Source organism: Emys orbicularis, chromosome 1 (genome assembly GCF_028017835.1).
Source record: "Emys orbicularis isolate rEmyOrb1 chromosome 1, rEmyOrb1.hap1, whole genome shotgun sequence".
Classification (NCBI taxonomy): Eukaryota; Metazoa; Chordata; order Testudines; family Emydidae; genus Emys; species Emys orbicularis.
Genome location: NC_088683.1, coordinates 218,729,877 through 218,752,773, shown reverse-complemented (window position 1 = coordinate 218,752,773; position 22,897 = coordinate 218,729,877). Strand labels below are relative to the sequence as shown.

The 22,897-nt window shown below is 38.3% G+C and overlaps 1 protein-coding gene across 1 annotated transcript in view; it reads right to left on the bottom strand.

The window, feature by feature from the left end:
* DMD (dystrophin) overlaps positions 1–22,897 on the bottom strand; it is a 1,466,768-nt gene that overhangs the window by 983,755 nt on the left and 460,116 nt on the right. Inside the window, exon 39 of the mRNA XM_065405744.1 lies at positions 6,701–6,851. Coding sequence (XP_065261816.1) covers positions 6,701–6,851 — 151 coding nt within the window. The remainder of the gene's footprint in view (positions 1–6,700; positions 6,852–22,897) is intronic.

Genomic DNA, 22,897 nt, shown 5'->3' with positions numbered 1-22,897 from the left:
TTTCTCCCCCTCCTCCCATTTCTGGATGCATAATTAAAACACATATAATGCAAACATTTACCGCAAACATAAATTATAGAGAAGAATTAACTAATATCACCTTGCTATTCAGTTGGAGGTTTGGGGGGCAGACCTCTACACTGATATAAAAATGAGATTAATAAAATTATTATAACTTAGAAAAGAATTTGTTACAAACATGTTTGCACTTTACTGAATATTAAGATATAGCTACAAGAGTGTTATAGCCAGGATATTTGGAAATACTGTATAACAATACATATGTTTAGCTAGTTTTGTTACAAAACATTAAAGCTAATCAAAGAAACTCCAGAAGGTTTCTGCTTCTATCTCCCAAGGACAAGGAAACATCAAGCAGACAAACAATGTAAGCATTATTTTTTTAGGTAGAAACCTGATTGTGAATGGAATGTATGGTGAGTTATCAGGGCAACAAATCTGTGAAAAGTGGGTTCTACCAACCCCATCCTCTGGCAAGAAAACATGCTTATAAAACTCTTATAAAAGTTCTAGAGAAAAATATTCATAGTTGGAGAACTTTTAAACTTTTGTTTATTTCTTAAATGTTGTAATGGCAAACACCTTTTGAAACGCATGTTTGCAAATATGTTAGCTAAATGCAAAACTCCTAATATAACTCCTAAAGAAATTGCTATGTAAGTGGTAAAATACTTTATGTACCATCATGGACTCTAATGACCTTGTTAAACTAGAGTAAGAAGTCATTTAAGTACAGACTATTTATATTAGTGGGGAATTTATTACTGGCAATATACAAGCAAATCCTTACCCATCTCAGGAAGACAAGAAAGTCATTGTTCCAAAAATTGTTATGTAGAATTGACTGAAGATGAAGGCTTTTTAAAAGTTATTTAATTTTATAAGACTATTTTGAGAACTAGAAACTCATGTGTGGATTTTTTTGAAAACAGAATTTCATTTCCTGTCAAAATAAATTGAAAGACTATCTCAAAGAATGGACTGAATAAAAAGAATTAAAACTAGCTTTGAAAGTTATCTGATGCTTTCCTGCCACAAGAAGAACAAAGGCAATTAAAGAAATGTACATTTTCTTTAAACAGACGGCATATTCAGGAGTTGAAAGTGTCAACTTTGCCAAGGCATGAAGCCAATGAAAGTGTCACAGCAAGCAACTTGAATCTAAACAAGCACTAAGAGCAACGTTTTCTTATAATTTCATGAAAATAGGATGGAGAAAGGTATAAAAACACTGAATTGAGAACCCTCACATGCACAGTCTGCTATCCTACTCAAACACAGCACTCCAGAAACAAGCTGCTAGAGACAGATAAGAAAGAACAAAAAAACCCAAGAAGAAACCACCCCAAGGAAAACCTCCCCAAGACTTCAACATGGATTGGTGAGAGGAAGTTAACTAAGACACTGCCAAGTGATTGGGTTTAAAACTCTTGTAATGATTTTATTGGAATATTGAAATGCTGTTGTAACTTAAATTACTTACTGTTTCTCTGTTGATTACCAAATCGTTAGACCATATATTCCTGGAGAAGAAACAGGGGCTAAAGATTGGTAATCAGAGAAATAGTGTGATTTAACTGGATTTAGAATTCTTACTATTTGTAATTGGCCTGTCTTAAAAAATAGGTTGCTCTTAACTTACCAAGAGAAAATTGACACACCAAAGTCTCCTGTATTCTCAAGTGTATAATATCTGTTAAAAGCTCTCCACAAAAAGGCATGTAAAAGGGATTGTAACAGAAGTAACCAGTTTATAACTTGTACTCGATCATATGCATTGTTTTGTTTATTTTTTTCTTTTTTTCCTTTCTTTAATAAGCAGATAGCCGTGGTTAATAATTTTGATTATTTTGCTTGGTCTTGATCATGGTGTCCCCTAAGATATGTTAAAGAATCCTTTTGATTAAATAGTGGGAGACACACCACTGAGTTGGCAGTAAGAGAAACTACTAGTAAGAACTGGCCTACCATTTCTGTTTTCTCTAAACTAAATATTGTTCGAAATTTTTAAAATAAAATTATTTGGCTTCCAACAATTTAAAACTATCCCCCGTTTCAATTTGACAGAGGTATCCATTACTAACCAATCAGAACTAATGCATATCAAGTACACAAAAAGTTTGCTTTCAAACTTCCGGCTCAAAATAAAATGTAAATCTTTATAACAACTAAATCCAGAAAAATATTAATACAAAAAATGAAAGCCTAAATTTTCAAAACTAAAAGTTAGGCTCTTAAATCTACATTTGGCCACCTCAATAAGTGGCCAGATTTTCAGAAGTGCTGAATGCTCCAATCTGAAGTCAGTAGCAGCTTCCTTACGAAAAAGGAATGATCACTTATTTAACTTCCCAAACATGGATTAAGAACCTAAATTTTAGAGACTCTCGTTTTGAAAATCTTGGCACCATTTTTTTCCTGTAAATGTCAGATAAGCCTTCTTCTATGACTGTATACATACATGATTTAAACACACAAAAACTGATGCATTATGACTCCAAATTCTTTCCCTCACCATATATTCATCTGCTGTCTGATTTTCCCCCTCTTCAAATGTAATTTGTAGATTTATTCTCCTCTATATGACTGGCACATAGCTTTTGTTTCCCCAGCCTGCCTCAAAGTCCTTGTCAAATTTTAGACAGAGTGTACAAATGATCTTTCAGAACTCCTAGTTCTGTAATTAACAACTGAAAAGATAAAATTATGCTCAGATTTAGAAGTCATACAACAGAAGTTAAATTTGACATCTGAGTTCCCAAGCAGTACTTTAACAATGGATAGAATAAGACTATTTCATGACATAAAAGAATCATATTAATAGGTTTTGCATAACTAGTGTCATATCTTCTGTGCATAATTGCTGTATAATAACACTACAGTATGTAGCAAAATCAACACAAACAGTAAATTCACCAGAAATAATGCAATTACCTACTGACTCATGTCAACACTACTGCATCACCTCCCATAATTGTGCAGTTGACTTATGTTATTGTATATTAACATTTGACTCATTGTATTTATTAATATATTAAATACAGAAATTTTTAAAGTAGTTCACATTTTTAGTAACACACTTCTTCACATTTTATACAGCTTGCATCAAAGACAATATCTTCCTCTGAACACCAGGTCATACGTCTGCTCATGAAAGCCTTTTCAAGAAAATCCTGTTAATTTTGAAAATGCCTCACTAAGCAATGTGATTTCATAAAGAATGACAACAAAAACACCAAGATGCTAATCTAGTAAGAGTCAGAATGTTCAGATCTTTTAACTGCTTAACCTAATGGAGATTATCATCTCTTCTGTCAGCTTCACAAGTGCCTGCTAATACCTTCGAAACAACAGTCTTATAAAAATAGTATTTCCCCTTGCCTTGCACCATCCACATATGTTGTTGGTGAAGCATCGGCACATGGCCAACAAAGTGACGAAGAACCAATTAATTAAATGATAGAGCTATTTCTTCAGACTAATTTTTCTTCTGCATATAAATCCTAACTGCCAGATTGCCTTTTGTCACTCAAACTAACATTTTAAATAATTGTTTTAAGGCCCTCAAAAGGCTCTAGCTCGATCTTCCTCTCACCACAACTTAGTGTTGAATGACAGTAGCTTTAAAAACCATAGGGCAGACAGAAATGCATAGGTTCTGGATGTTCACGAACAAAAATGGATGATAGTTAGATGAGAAGGAGGTTAGACCTAAGTCAGTCATAAACACAGGAGTATTACTTGCAGAGAGGAGCTGTATGAGCTGATTCTTATATCTGTTGCATGGCCCATTTGACAAGTGTGTACTTGTTTATATGTGGAGCACACGATGGTTTTGCAGATCATCTCAAACTCATGCTCCTAAAACCTTTACATCACTCCTCCCCAACATGTGTTTTGCACACAAAACAGATATGTTAAAGAAACCATTTTAAAGAATGTTTTGGAGAGTTTTAAAAAAGAGAGATTATTTCTTATACCACTACCTTTAAATCCAGGTGATTTTGTCACTATTAAGGGCCAGATATTAAGCGAACAAATATTGAGTCCAGGGAAACTGCTGTACGTGTATTTATAACAGACAAGGATCTTGTCCTTAGAGTCCAAATGTGCAGGGCTCAGAAAGAGAGAAATACTAAAGTGAATAAATATAAAACCCTTCTGAAAAATTACCAAAAATAACTTTTGTAGGCATCAAAATGTCATGACTTTAATGGCAATTATCTCAGGCCCTTTCATGACTAGGGAAGGTGTTCTTTGTCCCACTGGTAATCTCCCCTCCCCAATGGCATAAAGCTCATGTTTCTAGCCTTGCAGGAATAAGCAGTGCCCAAACTTAATGCCATGAGATTTTTAGGTCACTAGACCAGAAATGTATCTTGTCTGTCTCTGAGCATGAGTCAGGGCTAATTTTCTTTTAGGAGTGGCAGGAGGGGAGAAAGAAGAGGAAGAACCATTTCTTCCACAGATTGATTTTACTTTAAATTACCTTGTTTGATGCTGTTCAAGGGGCTGGAATATGTCCTGGGAGAATTAGTGGCCAGCGAGTCGCAAGGCAGGCAAAAGGGCACAAACAAATTTATTATATAGTTCTGCTCTTTTCTACACGGATATGTCCTCTACATATGTGGTACATAAATAAATAACTAAAATATGTTTAAGCTCACAAAGGGGGAGCACTGGACCATCTGGAAGTAACAACTGCCTACACAGCCTAAAGTCTGCTCCCTTTTGGATATGCATTATGATGCATCTTTGATTACATGATCATATACTATATTTTCTGCAGGACCTCTGCCTCATTCAGTGTGCAAGTTGTATGGTGCACAATGAAGGGGACATCTTTACTGAATGATATAAAGGTCTTTGTGGGTTCCAGTTTATCTTCTTAACATTGCCTCATTCATTATACACACTCCTTTTTCTATTCACTCATTCACCACATAACCTTGTTCTTGGTTTAAGGTGAATTCTGGTTTGAGTTTGGTTACGGGGAAAGGCTGCTATAAAAGAGGAGGTAGTAGTCAGATTTTTACTTAATGAAATAACTATTTTAAAATGTGCTATATATTACGCATCTTTTCATTTGAAAAATCTTGTGTGTATTTTTAAAAATACTGATTTTGTGCAATATTAATATATTATGCATATCTAATTATCTTTGTGAGCTATTTTTATTTCCCTTTGTATTTGGCACTACACAGCATTGTGGTGCTGGGAACTAGTCAATGTCAATGATCACGCCTAAAAGATATCTGTAGTACTTAATTACAGACATAGAAATCTATTATGTGGTTCCTTCTCGTTAGGAAAAGATAGGTTACTAAATGGGAAAGCTATTTCTCGCTGGTCTATCTTGTAGGTTAATCCAATTCTTCAACCTCGAGATGACTTAATAAATCTTAAATAATTAACTCACTATTTTACATACTTAAAAGGAAATAATCAAATACGTTAAAACTGAAGATTAATGAAAACCCAAGTATTCTAGTTCACAAAGACAACACACCAGGGCATTTAGAGAATTTGAAAAGAGTAAGCTTTTCCATATGCATCATTGTTTTTGAGTGTCTCCTATAATGGGAATTTCTTCCCTCATTCCTGGCTCATTTTAGATCAGTGCCTTCTTGAATTAAAAAAAATCAAAAACAAAAAATAAAAACACATGACATTAAACAGCCTACACTTCCTCTACCGGACGGTTCTTATCTACATTGCAGTATAGGTGCTTGTTAATGTAACACTGAAAGCAGAAGATTTTTCTTGTGCTTGGGAATTAATTTATTACACGTATCTAAAGTGTCATTGTTAGACAAACCATTTTATCCAAATGAACTAATCAACTTGAAAATCACTGGTATGGAATTAGTCCTATCTATTTATATCTATATCTATATCCACACATACACACTATCATTTTGAGTCATACAAAATGAGAATGAAGTCAGCTATCAATAAACTAATAATTATTTTTTTGCTTATGAACCTAGGGCATGGATCAGCATTCAGCGTCAGTACTGGGCCTGGCCCAGGGAAGCTAATGATCCAACCAGCAGACCAAATTTAGTGATGAATCCTGGTCACGTGGCACATGAGGCATATTATGCATCCACTAAGAAGAATAGAAGAGTGTACAAATTGGAACTGGCATATGAAAACTGAATGGCAATTTTGTCATGATGCAGTTTACAAAAAACCATCTTGGATGTTCTTTTGATTACAAAATGAAAGAGGATGGCACAGGCAACACAGGTTAAGGACCCACACAAGGTTAATGGAACCTCTCTTTCATGACTTGCTCATGAATCAAGTTTCTCCTACAAAGCATGGTAATAAAGCATCTCCCACAAGCAAAGTTTATCTCCCAGAGCATTATTCTCTTCTTCCGCTGAACATACAAACCACATGGAAATGAATGGGCATTGTGTGCCTGAACTAAGTAAAGACAGACCAAACCTTTAACTACAGAAGTGTTACCTGGTTGCACCTTATTCTAATGTTAATTTTATTTTTAAATGCATTTTCAGCTAATATCTCAGAAAAAATAATATTTGTTAGAGAAAAAGGTTGAACAAGAAAACATTTGAAAAACATCATATAAAAATACCACTCAGCAATCAACACTATATACAATTGAACTATAAAGGAATGGGTCAGGGATTGGTCAGTCAAAACCTACCTTGAGGTACTGCTTTATTTTGGCTTGATCCGGGTCCCTGGTACCTGTTTGTGCTCTAGCCAAATTCTGTTCTGTGTCAGTTAGCCACTGACTAAAATTCTTCATGTCATGGTGGAAACACTGCCACTTCTTCACAGCTCTGTCAAAGCGTCTACAGGTGGAAACAGAAACCAAGTGATGATATTTTAGTATGTTATTTAACTAGAAAGAGATCAAAAGTTTTTAATATTTCTAGTGTCAAATGATGTGATTTTGATGCCTTTATATGCTTGAAATTTTTAATACCTACATGAAAAGAAAACATTACAGAACTTCTAAGCACTCACAAGATTACTGAGCATGTAAGCCACAGGGCAGTGTCTTATTCATTTTTTGCTTCTTTTTTCTTTTTTTCTTAAATATTTTAAATGAATTCCATGCTAATGAAAGGTGCTCCACTAACAGATTTGAAAACCTGAAGTCCTGTGCTAATCCACAGAATTGGTACAATACTTGCAGAAGCAGTGCAATCTGCCACGCTACCCTGCCAACGTGCCTAGATACTGGCATGAAGGAAACACCATTAAGTATGAAAGGATAGTTCAGTTCCCATGTCCTAGCAAACAGGTGCAGATAACGGGAGTTTTGCAAGAGAGTTTACAGCCGGGGGGGGGGGGGGAGGGGAGAGAGAGGCTATATACACTTAGCATTCCTTAAACTTCTTTAAACTTAAGCCAAAAAACACCCTCTGATAAAAACAAAACAAGGGAACCAGCTGCAGGAGTAAAAAGAGAATGCAGGAATGCAACAGAGTGGGGGCTACCCAGTTTATTGCACCCAATGAAGCATGTATGATTACCTGCCCTATGGGCAGGTGACATATGTGTGCATTCGGTGCAAGGAGCTCCTGGCCCTCAAAGACCAGGTACGGGCTTTGGAGACCAGGGTGGCTGAGCTGGTGGAGCTAAGGGAGACAGAGAAGTACATAGATGAGACTTTACGGGACACAGTAGAACGGTCCCGCCCCCGGTTTAACAGCCTCTGTGCTGTTGAGGAGGATGAAAGCCTCAGGGAAGGAGAACATCCAACTGGACCAGAGGGAAACAATCATATAATTGGGAATCTCCTTCCAGATGATATTGTGGTATCCTCTTGCACTGAGGATACCTCTTCAGGAGAGGGAACTCCAGTTATTTGGAAGAGATGGATATTAGTAATGGGCAATTAAATCATTAGAAACATAGATAGCTAGGTTTGCGACGACCGGGAGAAACGCATGGTGACTTGCCTGCCTGGTGCGAAGGTTGCAAATCTCTCAAGACATCTAGATAGACTTATGTGTAATGCTGGGGAGGAGTCGGTGGTCGTGGTACATGTAGGTACCAGTGCCATTGGGAAAGATAGGAGAGACGTCCTGGAGGCCAAATTTGGCTGCTAGGTAAGAGATTGAAGTTCAAGACCTCTGTAGTAGCATTCTCTGAAATGCTCCCAGTTCCATGCACAGGGCCAGTTAGACAGGCAGAACTGCACGGTCTCAATGGGTGGATGAAACAATGTGTAGGAAGGAGGGGTTTCGATTTATTAGGAACTGGGGAAACTTTTGGGACAGGGGTGCCTATACAGGAAGGATGAGCTCCACCTAAATCAAAATAGAACTAGATTGCTGGCACTTAAAATTAAAAAGGTCATAGAGCAGTTTTTAAAGGGCTAGGGAAAAGCCAACAGGTGCGGAGGAGCACATGGTTCGGACAGAGACATCCCTTAGGGGAAGATCTATTAATGGAGATTCTCTATGTCCTAGTAAGGAGAAGAATATGGAAGATGATAAAATATAGGTAGGATCTGATGAGAAACAGTCAAATGAAAAAAAAAGTCTCATTCAATTACATCACGTAATGGGAGACAGCTAAAAAGTGAGAAGTGTTTAAAGTGCTTCTATACCAATGCTAGACGTTTAAATAATAAGATGGGTGAACTAGAGTGCCTCATACTAAATGAGGATATTGATATAATAGGCATCACAGAAACTTGGTGGAATGAGGATAATCAATGGGACACAGTAATACCAGGGTACAAAATATATTGGAAGGACAGAACAGGTTGTGCTGGTGGGGGAGTGGCATTATATGTGAAAAAGCATAGAATCAAATGAAGTAAAAATCTTAACTGAACCAAACTGCACCAGCACCATAGAATCTCTATGGATAGTAATTCCATGCTCAAATAATAAGAATATAGCAATAGGGATATACTACCAACCACCTGACCAGGATGGTGATAGTGACTGTGAAATGCTCTGGGAGATTAGAGAGGCTGTTAAAAAATAATAATAATAATAATAAAAATAATAATGGGGGATTTCAACTATCCCCATATTGACTGGGTACATGTCACATCAGGACAGGATGCAGAGATAAAGCTTCTTGACACCTTAAATGACTGCTTCTTGGAAAAGCTAGTTCTGGAACGCACCAGAGGAGAGGCAATTCTTGATTTAGACCTAAGTGGAGCACAGGATCAGGTCCAAGAGGTGAATATAGCTGGACCACTTTGTAATAGTGACCATAATATAATTAAATTTAACATCCCCGTGGCGGGAAAAACACCACAGCAGCCCAACACTGTAGCATTTAATTTCAGAAAGGGGAACTACACAAAAATGAGGAGGTTAGTTAAACAGAAATTAAAAAGTACAGCACCAAAAGTAAAATCCCTGCAAGCTTCATGGAAACTTTTTAAAGATATCATAATAGAGGCTCAAATGTATACCCCAAATTAAAAAACATAGAGAATCCAAAAAGAGCCACTGTGGCTAAACAACAGAGTAAAAGAAGCAATGAGAGGCAAAAAGGCATCCTTTAAAATGTGGAAGTTAAACCCTAGTGCGGAAAAGAGAAAAGAGCATAAACTCTGGCAAATTAAGTGCAAAAATATAATTAGGAGGCCAAAAAAGAATCTGAAGAACAGCTAGCCAAAGACTCAAAAAGTAATAGCAATTTTTTTTTTAAAGTATATCAGGACCAGGAATCCTGCTAAACAACCAGTGCGGCCACTGGACGATTGAGATGCTAAAGGAGCACTCAAGGACGATAAGGCCATTGCAGAGAAACTAAATGAATTCTTTGGATCAGTCTTCATGGTTGAGGATGTGAGGGAGATTCCCAAACCTGAGCCATTCTTTTTACAGGACAAATCTGAGGAACTGTCCCAGATTGAAGCATCATTAGAGGAGGTTTTGAAACATATTGATAAACTAAACAGTAATAAATCACCAGGTCCAGATGGTATTCACCCAAGAGGTCTGAAGGAACTCAAATGTGAAATTATAGTAAACAACAAAACTTTCAGACACATATATGAACATAATTTGTTGGGGAAGAATCAACATGCTTTTTGTAAATAGAAATCATGTCTCTCCAATCTACTAAAATTTTTCAGGGGGTCAACAAGCATGTGGACAAGGGTGATCCAGTGGATACAGTGTATTTAGATTTTCAGAAAGCCTTTGACAAGGTCCCTCACTAAAGGCTCTTAAGCAAAGTAAGCAGTCTTTTTCAAGCTGAGCAGTCCCAGTCTTTCTAATCTCTATTTGGAAGCTGCTCCATATCCCTAATCATTTTTGTTGTCCTTCTCTATACTTTTTCCAATTTTAATACATCTTTTTTGAGATGGGGTGACCAGAACTGCATGCAGTATTCAAGGTGTAGGAGTATCATGGATTTATATGCTGGTATTATGATATTTTCTGTCATTTTATGTATCCCTGTTCTTATGATTCGTAACACTGTTAGCTTTTTTGACTGCTGCTTCACATTGAGCAGATGTTTTCAGTGAACTATGCACAATGACTTCAAGATCTCTTTCTTTAGTGGCAAAAGCTAATTTAGACCCCATCATTTTGTATTTATAGTTTGGATTGTGTTTTCCAATTTGCATTACTTTGCATTTATCAACATTAAATTTCATCTGCCATTTTGTTGTTCAGTCATCCAGTTTTGTGTGATCCCTTTGTAATTCTTCACAGCCTGCTTTGGACTTGGCTATCTGGAGTAATTTTGTATCATCTGCAAACTTTGCCACCTCATGTTTAACCCTTTTTCGTATCATTTATGAATACGTTGAACTGCACAGGTCCCGGTACAGAGCCTTGGGGGACCCCACTATTTACCTCTCTCAACTGTGAAAATTGATCATTGATTTCTACCCTTTGTTTCCTATCCTTTGTATCCTATCTTCAGTTACTGATCTATGAGAAGACCTTCCCTCTTATCCCATGATGGCTTTTTTTTCTTAAGAGAGTTTGGTGAAGGACCTTCTCAAAGACTTTCTGAAAGTCCAAGTACACTTGGAAAGTCCACTAGATCACCCTTGTCCACATGTTTGTTGAACCCTCAAAAATTGTAATAGATTGGTGAGGCATGATTTGCCTTTACAAAAGCTATGTTGACTCTTCCCCAACATATCATGTTCATCTACGTGTTTGATCATTTGGTTCTTTTCTATAGTTTCAATCACATTGCCAGATACTGAGATTAAATTTACTGGCCTGTAATTGCCAAAATCACTTCTGGAGCCTTCTTAAAAATCGGCGTCACATTAGTTAACCTCCCATCATCTGGTGCAGAGGCGGATTAAAGTGATAGATTACATACAAACTTAGTAGTTCTGCAATTTCACATCTTAATTCCTTCAGCACTCTGGTGAATATCATCTGATGGCTGATGAGTTATTACTGTTTAAATTTATCAATTTGTTCCAAAACCTCCTCTATTGACATCTCAATCTGGGACAGTTCCTCAGATCTGTCACCTAAAAAGAAGGCTCAGGTGTGCGAATCTCACATGCTCTTCAGTGAAGACTGATGCAAAGAATTCGTTTAGCATCTCCACAATGGCCTTATCTTCCTTGAGTGCCCCCACTGATTGTGGACTTCCTTGAGTGCCCCCACTGATTGTTTGCCAGACTTCTTGCTTCCGACATACTTAAAAAAACTGCTGTTAGCTTTCATGTCTTTCACTATTTGCTCTTCAAATTCCTTTTTGGCCTACCTAATCATGCTTTTACACTTGATTTGCCAAAGTTTAAGCCCATCAGATTTTCCTCAGTGGTTTAAAGTTATAGAACTTCCCATTCTTTTTTGGAAGGAGAAAAAGGAATTTTCTCTATCCTTTTGGCATGACCCTCTTCAGGGAGTTTGGCTCCATCTTGCCCACTGCATCTTTTCACTGCTATTGAGTGACTAGGGGCAAAGTCCTGGCCCCATTCAAGTCAGTGGGAAAACTTCCAGTGACTTGAATGAGGCCAAGATTTCAGCCTTATAGTGGAGCCTTTCCAAGGCCTGTCAATTAACAATGAGAGTAAGAGAGTCTTTGACTTCTGATTTTAACAAATTCCTAAAAATTATGACACAAGTCATCATGACAAAATCACCGCCCTCTCATCAGTGGTACAAATGATGAGAACAAGTTAATTACAGCTTCTGGTTAATATTTAAGATATCTCTAGCTGAATTTTGCTAAACTTATTAGTAGTATGGGCTCAGCCAAAGATCTTGTCTTCTAGCAAGACTCTCAGCAGCACTCAATAACAGAATATTGCACTGTTAAAAATTTAAAATTTTATTTGCATGGCAAATTTACATTTTGTAAGATGATTGTGATATTTTGAATTAATTATTAAAATATATTTACTAAGGATTAACTCCTCTATAATGGAAACATACAAAATGTTTTAATAACCAAGTACATATTTACGTGCTTTAACCTAAAGTAAATGGAAATCTTGATTCACACAAAGTGTCACCTAAAATATTAAAGGTAAAAATACATTTCTTCTGGTTCAACCAGTTAAATGAGCTTCATGTTTCTCACAAAATAAAGTTACTCTTCTCAGCTTGAGCAAGTTTATCAGCTACTTAAATGTGAAAAATTCAGTATGAGCTGATATAAGAGTTGCTGAATTTGCATTTCAGCACTTGCAAATTGAATCTCAAGTCAATCTCCATTCTCTTTCTCTATGCCTAATTGAAGTTTCAAGGGGGAGGAGAGAGGGAAGCAGCAGTGGGCAGATATGCATTCAAAATACAATCTCTTAGCATTTAAGTTTTAGCACTCATTGCTCATGACTATTTGGGGGAAAAAAACCTATTGTTATCCCACTGTAATCAGAATAAAAGTTAAAGCTAAAACTATGGTTAAGCAGCAATAAAAGTCATTCAAAATGTATTGGCAACCAAAATGCACTTCTTTTGTTAATTGTGTGGTTAGATATATTTAAATATCTGTAAGAATAACACCACCATGCAAGTAAAGAAACCCCGAATTGTTACTTCATTCATGCACCATAAATTTTATTTCTAATACATGATGCTGTTCTGAACACCTTATAGAGCATTTTAAAAAAAATATCATGTCATACTTGTTTTAAAAAAACCAAAAACCCTTCCTTTACATTTTCATTGTGGTTACTACAACTTGAAAATGTCAAAATTAAACTAGATTTAAATAAAAACAATTATTTGATTACATTTGCCTTCCTTGGAGTAATGCTAGAAAATGTTAGATTCTCAAAAAGCAGATAGCCCAGTGGTCAGAGCACAGGATTGGCAGTCAGGACTCAAGTTTTAATACTGAGTTGGCTACTTGTCTTCCACATGTCCTTGTATCAAATCAAGAAGCTTCATTGTGCCTCAGATTTCTCATCTACATAATTAGTATAGCATTTACCTACTTTTCAGTTTTACCAAGAGGCTTAATATTTGTAAAGAATTTTCAAGACACAAATTGCTAAGTACTATTTTTTCCAGGAAGTTATTTTGAAATATTGACTAGTTCATCTTATTCTATGCTAGCCTCTCAAAATCTTCAAAGCAAAATTTATTTTTCAATCCGTTTGATCCCTTTGCATTTGGCAGACATTTGGTCAGATGGTGGGGATGCTGGGTGGTAGTCAGAGGGCAGGGAGAAATTCCCTCCTATCTTTTGTCCTATCCTTCTCTTCCTAGCAGGGACATCAGTAAGGACTTAGGCAGTCACCTGGATGCCTGAAGAGGAGGTATCAAAGCAGCCCCCAAATGACAAAAGAAGCCACAGCATGAGAATCCTGGAGGACTGCAGGCAAGCATGGCAGATGTCTGCACATGTACCCTATCAGTAAGGCCTTCTGTTTTCAGTTTTTACTGATTTTTACCAAAAAAAACCCCTTGGATTTTGCAAAAATTATTTATTTTTATTACTGATCTTCATCCAGTTATTGGACCACTCAAATACATGAACCTATTGATTATGTTAAGAAAATGCCATACATTACATTTGGTAGGTTTTTTTTTTTTTGGTTTTTTTTTGTTAATAATAAATTAGTCTACATGTAAATGCAAGGCTGTCTGTTAAAGTAAGGCAATGCAGTGGAAGATACACATATTGGTAATGTACAGTTCATGAAATAAACCAGGGCATTAAACTGCTTTTACTTTCAAAACTCTTACTTTTCTTTTTTTTGTTGCTTTGTTTACTGTCTTCTTATCCCAATATTAAACCCAATATTTACCCCAAAAAACTGCAAAGTTAATTTTTCGCACCAATTTTCACCATTTTTTAAAAATGGATTAAGCACTGATAAATTCCTGGAAAATTTTAAACAAAATAATAAACAAAAATGAAAGTAGGTATGTGACAGCTAGCAGCCCTGTTCCCATCAGGCAAAAATGCATCAAGAATCCGCAAGTGTGAAACTAATGGGCATTCCTGACTAGTTTTTCCTATCATGTGCACTGTCACACAGGAAGGTAGACTTCAAAAATATGCTAAAATGAAGGCCAGAATAAGCTGAACTCAGCCTGGGTCTTTTGGTTTCTTCTCTTGTTGATGCACTAGCATCATTTGCATCCATACGAAGGTAAAATGCCACTGAAAGAACTGCTGAGGGAACCTGCAACATAATTGGTGTTGAGGCACAAAAGGAGTGGGAGGCTTCTCTCTTCGCAGATCACTGGAGTACTAAAATAAATATTTAGGCAAGTGGGGAAAACACACCCCTTCAGATGATGTTTAATCAAAATTTGGAATTGCCATATGCTTTTCACTAGGAAGAAAATCCTAACCTGTAATTCAAACATCCTTTCACATCAAGGCACTAACTGTGGGTTTTGTGGTGTAAATTTGATGTCTCATTAAGGTTTCTTAACCTGCAAAGAGATACACAAGCCTCGATTTCAATGGGGCGCCACATAGGAGTCGGAGTCCATGCTTGCAGGCACCTGCTCTGAGACTACGCTTTTCATAGCACGTCCTGGCAGAAAATGCAGAAGCCAAAACTTTAGTTTAAACCAAAAAAATGGCACAAATTTATAGACAAAAGTGAAAACTCCTGCATTATTATTTTAAAGAAAATATCCTCTATATTCCCGTTAAAACTGGTTTTAAAACTATTCACTAATATTTAAACAGTTTAAAATCATGAAATCCCCATATTACTCCCATGCTCTACTCTACTGGATATAGACAAAGCTAAATTTGCAAAAATTCTCAGAAGTCTTACTCAGTAGCACACTGGCCTGCGTAACAAAGTACATAACTAGTTATAACCCCTCCCCCCCCAAAATTCATGATTAGTGTCACGGAAATTATGACTGTGAGAAAGATACAGTGTTATTCATCATATTGCAAAAATATTCAGCACATTTTATTTCTTTACTTCCTTTAAACAATGTGCTGTAGGATTATGCTAATATTAACCTAAAAATTATGCAATTTTGTCAGCTTGATTCAGCACAATTAGCACCTTGTAAGAAATATAAAAAACTTCAAAGTGGTATAAATAATTCTATATTAACGTGCTATAGTGCTAGCTTTAATACTTAAGGCCATTCTGACAGATGATAAAATATGAAAACTTGTTTTCACTGGGTATCTTCTAAAATTAAAGCACTTCAGTAAAAAAAAATGCTAACCCATTTTCAGAGGACTTGATGTTTTCATTTTCATTCTTCTTCACAGAATTTACATCTTTTGAGTGTTTAATTCATACTTAATTTACATATTCTCTGTGCATATGGACCAAATGGAGATGATTTAGTGTTAGACGCCACAATGTCTAGATTCTGCAATATCCTCTTCCAAAAGTACCTCAAGGAGTTATTAGATGGTAAAAAAGTGTACTGCTTTCACAGGCTTAAAACACATATAATATGCAAATCTTAGAACCACTTGATATTTAGACAGGGCTGGCTGTTATAAAAGATAACATATGCAAGGTAGATTGTTTTACCTCCCATTCTCCACCAACCCGAGTCATCAAGCCTACACCCTAGGACTACAGCAGCCCCTTAAACTTAAGTTATGTTCTTTCCTGTGGGGGGCTATTCTTTCCCTGATGTACGCGCATTAATATTTTTGATTGTTACATATGTATATCAGAGGAGAGAACAGAATATTAGGAGTACACAATAAGCAGCAATGTAAGTATGTATCAGAATTACCTTCTTGCAGAAAACAATATCTAAGTATTTCTTATTTTTTGACACATTAATATTCTGTTTATAGCAGTACAATTTAATAAACATTTAAGTAATTAATTATTAATAAAATACCCATTGATCACTATCATGGGGTCATCTTATGGTACCAGGGAAAACAGGGAAATTCCAACCCAGACTACTGCATTGCTACAGGGACTGAGACTGGAAATCCAAGATGAAGGACAGGCTGATCTCTCAAATATTTCTGGCATCTCAAGATTATTTCCACTTTCACTCAGCAGTGCTTTCAAAGGGTTTGTGTAACCACTTTAAGAGGGACAGTAAAGCTCTCATAGTTGGAAAATAGACATAGTCCCTGGACCTTGTCCTTTGAATGGAGACTAAGGATTTGTCTACACGGGGAAATTTATTGGCATTTGTGACGCAGACCAGCTCCACGGCTCACTGAATGCTTAGAAATGCATAGCCAGGCCAATTTGCTTGTATATTAGTATAGAACAAAGTGATTGTTAAATGTATGAATGCATTTGGTGTTTAAATTTCATGAAAACAAGTGGGATGTTACCTGCATTGTTTTCACTTATCTGTATCTCATTATAATGTAGTAGCAAACATTTACATTGTATATACCCCTGTAACTAATTAACCCATCAAAAGAGAAAGAAGCCTTGTGGAATACACATGCAGAACTTTAACAGAAAAGTGCTAATTTCAAAGCAAGGCATCTTTGTGTGTGATAAATCAGAGGCCAAAGACTCTAAATGCATTCCTCACTCTCCAGCATCACAGGAAGAGCTCACATGGGTAGTGACCTCGTCAGTGAGAAGAAGCTATGAGTATGGATTCAGGGAAAGATCCACCTTCTCTGGACTGTTTAGATTGAGTGGAATAACTGAACGAGAAGATGGAGATCCCCAGAATTATTCTGGGTAGCTTGAGAGACTTTTGGGAACCTGGCAGATTACAACAACTCTGCTCCAGTTGGAATTACAGACTGTGACTCACCTGTATATATATTTAACCTGCTTTAACCTTTCAGTAACTCTAATTTCCATTTCATAGCTAATAAAGCTTTAGTTAGTTTACTATAGAATTGGCTACCAGCATTGTTTTTGGTATAGATCTAGAGTACCAACTGACACCTAAATATGGTGTGACTTTTGGTATAAGAGATCTTTTATCACAAAGTCCAGTTTGTCTGGGTGGCAAGATAGACTGGACAGTCTAAGGGGACTGTCTGTGACTCCATGGTAAGAGTGTTACAGTGATCCAGGAGTTCACATTTGTTACTGGTTTGGTGAAATCTAATTCTAGAACACACCACCAGTTTAGGATGTCTGCTCTGAGGTAGGCCCTCAGTCATGAGCCAGACAGCGTGACAGCATTATATCAACGTAACTCCCCATGTGCACACTAATTCAGAATTAACAGTGGCCTTTTTTTCCATTTTAGCTTATGTTGCTTTGGAATCAGTTTAAGCCACTGTTATTCCGAATAGGAAAGTCCACACAGGGAGTTATAACTGCAGCAGTATAATTATACCAGTATATGAATGCAAGTGAATGTCCCCTTGCTAACAAGCCCCAACTCTCCAAACTGGTGAACACACAGGTACTTAACTCTGGATATGTGAGCAGTCCCACTAACTTCAAAGTTAAATGTGCAAAAGTGTTTGGAGGACTGAGACCTAAGTGCCCACAGACTATGAAAATGTTATCAAGTCTTTTTAAATGCCTCTCTTCTCCAAAATGGAGACCCCTCCCCCACCAGAAATCCTTAAATTCCTTCTTTTTCTAGGGTAGAACCAAAACACAGGGGTGCATTCTGCAGTCTACTAAATGCATTTGAGGCGGTGAACGCAGAGCAAAGTGGCTAGCGCAGGAGAACACTCCTCCAACAGAAAATTAGCAGAGGCAGATCCATTGCCTTCTGCACCCCAACTCTTGGAAAATGAAGAAAGCAACATGTCGGGGTGGGGCATTGGTGGACCAAGAAGGAGTGGAGCTATGCCCAGTCCTCTACTCCCTAGTGATGTAAACTTGTGCAGCCTTGAATCAAGGTGCTACAACCAGCTATCTGGAACTCCTCTGCATTTGTATTAAGGACACAGACTTGAACTGCCTTCTTGTACCAAAAGGAAAAAAAAATGCAGTCTTTAAATTCCTTCTTGCTCCAAAGAAAAAAACAAACGAACAAAAATACTACTCTCAGGGTTAATTACACCTTTGACCACCACCCCCTTGGTCTTCCTCAAGGGCACCCTCTTAAGGTTGCTGGCTCCCAACCATCACCTCTTTAGGGAGGAGACCTGTGTCTCTCCCCATTCAGACCAGGGCTTAGGTTTACAATCTCTCTGCACCTCACCTCAGCAGACTGATTGGGCATCCAGTACCTGTTGTTAACCTCTCACCAGTTACCAACCATCCTTCACAAAGCAAACTGCATTTATTCTTAAAGGTAAAAAAAATTACAGAGGAAACAATAAAACCAATAAAAAAAATCTACATGTATGCTAATAGCTTATCAGAGATTACACCCAACTCCAAAGTAGGGCTCTGGTAGATGTCAGTTTTCCAAAACCCACAATTGGGTTTGCCCCATTGGTTACAACAAGTTAATGTCAAGTTTTAGATCAGGAACCAGAATCCTGACTGGATAGTTTAGCTTTTTTTTAATGATACACCTCAGGCCTTTGAGCTACAGTGTCCAGAAGCAGGTAATCACCAGTCATGACCAATTCTCAGGACGTAGCTTCAAAAGACTGGGTTTTTGCATAACTGGAGTTGTGGAATTTGCATTAACCACTCCCAAGGGATTCCCTTGCTTAACACTTATTGTCCCAAACTGTCATGGCTGTCTGGCACATTTGAATATAGATTTTTTTTACACTCTGTAAAACCCAAGGCCAGTAGAAATTCTGGAATAAGTGTTTTTTGGTGTTCTGTACTCCCATGTGCTCTGAGAAGGATATATCATGGGCTAGGCTGAGTAGTCTCCGTCAGTACTTTTATCATATTGCTAATTATCAGTGTATTCCCCATGGCTCAGCATCCCAGGTGGCATCCACTCTCTCTAGAGTAGCCTCTGATTCCAGATAAATGTTTCCAGGTGCCTCTGATGTTCCAGGTCTTGAACCCAGGCCTGGGAATACTCAGACAGCTGCCGCATCCTGGTCTCCACCCAATAGCTACTGACACCTGGTGGGCTGGAAAGCTACTAGGGCAATAGACCTAGCCAAGGCACCACACACATGAGCTCTGATTGGAGGATTTCCCAGCTCCACCAATTGGTCCTACTATGCTATTTAAGCGAGGAGAAGGAACAGGAAGTTTGTCTGAGCAACATAGTGGCTTCCTGTTGTGGCTGCATTGGATCCTGCTCGTGGCCTGCCTCCTGCACCCAACCTTGTTCCTGCTCTGCTCCTGCCTTATTTCTGCCTTCACTCCCATTCCCGCCATGCTCCTGTTCCATACTTGATCCTTGCCTTCCCTCCTGCCATTACACCTCACCTCCAATCCTCAGTCACCAGTCCTGGCTCCAACCTCAGCCTCTGATTTCTGACCTTGACTCTTTGCTCTGGTATTTGGTATCTGACCCTCAGCTTTGAATCCTGGTTCTGACTCTGGCTTGACACCTAGCTCTGGTAACTGGCACTTGACTCAGGTGCCGACCCTTGGCTTCATTCCCTAACCTGGATGCCTGCTCTGCCACTAGACCGGACTCCTGCTCTGACCACTTGGCCAGACCACCTACATCCTCGTCCATAACTTCGCACACACACAATTTTACTCTAATTGTAATTCCTCCAAGTCTATTGCACACTTGGAGGAAATATTTTTTAAAAAGTTTGACTACTCCTACTGAAATAATAATACTGAATAATACTCCAGTTCACAGAAGCCAAGAAAAAAAAAAGTAATTTCATGACACTGCAGCAAATAATCTCTCAAAATGAAAAAGCTAAGAAAGAGCATGGGTGGCCAAAACATTTACCCATATTCTGCTACCTACAAAATTAAATCCGTTAATATGCAAGCTCTTGAGATCTGATAACTTTGCTTTGAACTATTTGCTGCATTGATAAAGGATTTGCTGTAAATTTATGAAATAGACTGGTTCAATGTACATTGTAGTTAGCCTCTATCCACAATACATGGATATTACTTAATTGAAAGAGTGCACATTACATTTTTCTATTAAGCTGGTCATTACCACAGGTATTGAAACTGCTGCTATATTGTCAAACATACTTTTGCTGGCACTTCGGGACTATATGCTCAGACTATAACTGTGACAGAACAACTGTCATTATGGGTTTATGATGCAAAAATGTTGATTAACTGATGTCCAGCAATGTACTGCAAATGACAGAGCCTGGTTTAAAGGCTTAAGAAATTATTCAAACACATCATTAACAATCACAAAGCAGTTCATTGACCTTGTTTCTCAATGTCCGCACCTCATATACAGAGCAGGCTGAACTAGGTAGCCCAAATGAACAGTACAGACCACCGCCTCAACAGTTATTCTGGCACAATTTGCAAGAGTTCATATTTTCTCTGTACACATTGCCTAGGACTGTGATCATGCAAAATCAAATTCTGTACCAGAAAGAGAGGCACTGTATTCCCAAAATATAAATGAGTTAATTGCCCAGACAGTGCTCAGCATGGACATTCTTATCCCTCAGTCATACTTTAACTTGACACTCTTAAGAGAAACACAGCATCTAGAGTGTCAATCAGTGTTCCACAGGCAATGACAGATTTAAATATAAGAAATAAGCGTGTGTCAGCTCTGGTTTTAGATAAGCAAATTCATCTGTAATCAAGTGCCAGAGGACACTTAATTTATTTACAGCACATTGCCCTTTCTATTTTATTTCATTGAGATAAGGGATGGCATGTCTGGGATGATCATTTTATACTGCTAAACCATTTCCAAATTTGTAAATAGCTATTACTGTTATGGGGCATGAGCTCCATCTGCAGTATATATGGATTTAAACTTTCAAAACTAAAATGTTCTTTCCCAAAAGATATTTCTCCCCGCTCGGGGTAGAGATGGAGAGATGCACCTTAGTGAATTTAACCTGGATACTAAAGTTTGGTCTACACTACGTACTTATTTCAATATAACTACACCACTCAGCAGTGTGAAAAATCCACACTTCTAAGCGATGTACCCTGTAGCTATACCAACCTTAACCCCTCATGTAGACAGTGCTATGTCAGTGGGAGAGCTTTTCCCACTGACATAGCTATCACGTCTCAAGAAGGTGGACTTATTAAGCCAACGGGAGAGCTCTCTCCCGTCAGCATAGAGCGTTTTCACCAGACAGCGCAGCACCAGACAACAGTGCAGCTGCTCTGATGTAAATTTGTAGGGTAGACCTGCCCTAAAGCAGTTGTCACCTTTTCCAGAAGGAAAATAAAGAGAATTTGGCTAATTGTATACCTTTTATGGAAGAGAGCAACACAGCACAAACTCCCCAGCCCAAAAGCAGACATAAACATCATTAGTAATACACTTTCAGATTTTTCAGCCTGTGAAAAATTAATTATTAAAATACTGACAAACCCCTAATCATAAATTTTATGTACAAAGCACATAAGCTCAGTTTTATGGTAGCCTAAATTAATATTTCTATATATGTATAATGGACAAATATTAATCATGTTCTTATTCTAGGTCATGTGCAAATTACAATAATATTTAGCATATACCAACATGCATATATATTTATCACATATGTTACATCCAGGTCATACACTGCACAGCTGTGTGAAAAATTGCATTATCTTTTGACTATCAAATATCACCTTTGCACAAGTCTAAGTCCCCTGGGCTACTTCTAAAATGTTAAGTCTGAAACACACGTTGTTGTTTTAGCAACCTGCCGGATAAATATTTCCTCTTTTCCCAACGAAGGTGGAATTCTGCTTTCCCTGCCGCAACATCTATCTCCCATTGTTCCCAGCAGGCAGGGCCGGCTCCAGGCACCAGCCGAGCAAGCTCGTGCTTGGGGCGGCAGATTCTAAGGGGCGGCTTCCCTCTAATCCTATTTTTTTTTTTGCTTCGCCGCTCCGGCCGCCCTGTAGGGGGCGGCGGTGCGGAGGAAGGGAGCGCCCTGCTGCGAGCGGGCTGCGCACTCCGTCTGCCCCAGCCGGTGCCAGGTCTGCAGCAAGCCCAGCAGGGCAGCCCGCGTCCTTCCCTCCCCGCTGACCGGAGCGGCGCAGAGCCCTCCTGGCAGGCGGCGCAGTGGGAGGGGCCGCGTGGCAAGCGCCCCGCTGAAGGAAGCCCTGGCCGCCCCCCTTTTCTCTCCCCCCCTCACTGCCACCCCCTCCCCCTGCTAGTTGGGGTGCACACTCCGCTGCTCGGGGCACGGCTGCAGTGCAGGGAGTCCCCCTGCACCCTGGCTCCAGAACGTTTTTTTTGCTTCGCTGCTCCGGCCACCCCACAGGTTTTTTTTTTTTTTTGCTCGGGGCGGCAAAAAAGCCAGAGCCAGCCCTGCCAGCAGGACTGAGCATTTGTCTTTGCTTCCAGAAAACACTGGGAACTCTATCTTCCCTGGTTTCACTTTCATTGAGAGCAATGGGAAGCAGCAGCAGTTTGGATAGCGGGCAATTCTTCACAGAAAATCATGAAGGAGAAAAAAATTATGCACCAGCCTATGCTGATACAGTTAGGAAAAGTAATGGCAAAAACACCAAAAACATTACTCCTAAATGTTTTCAAGAGTT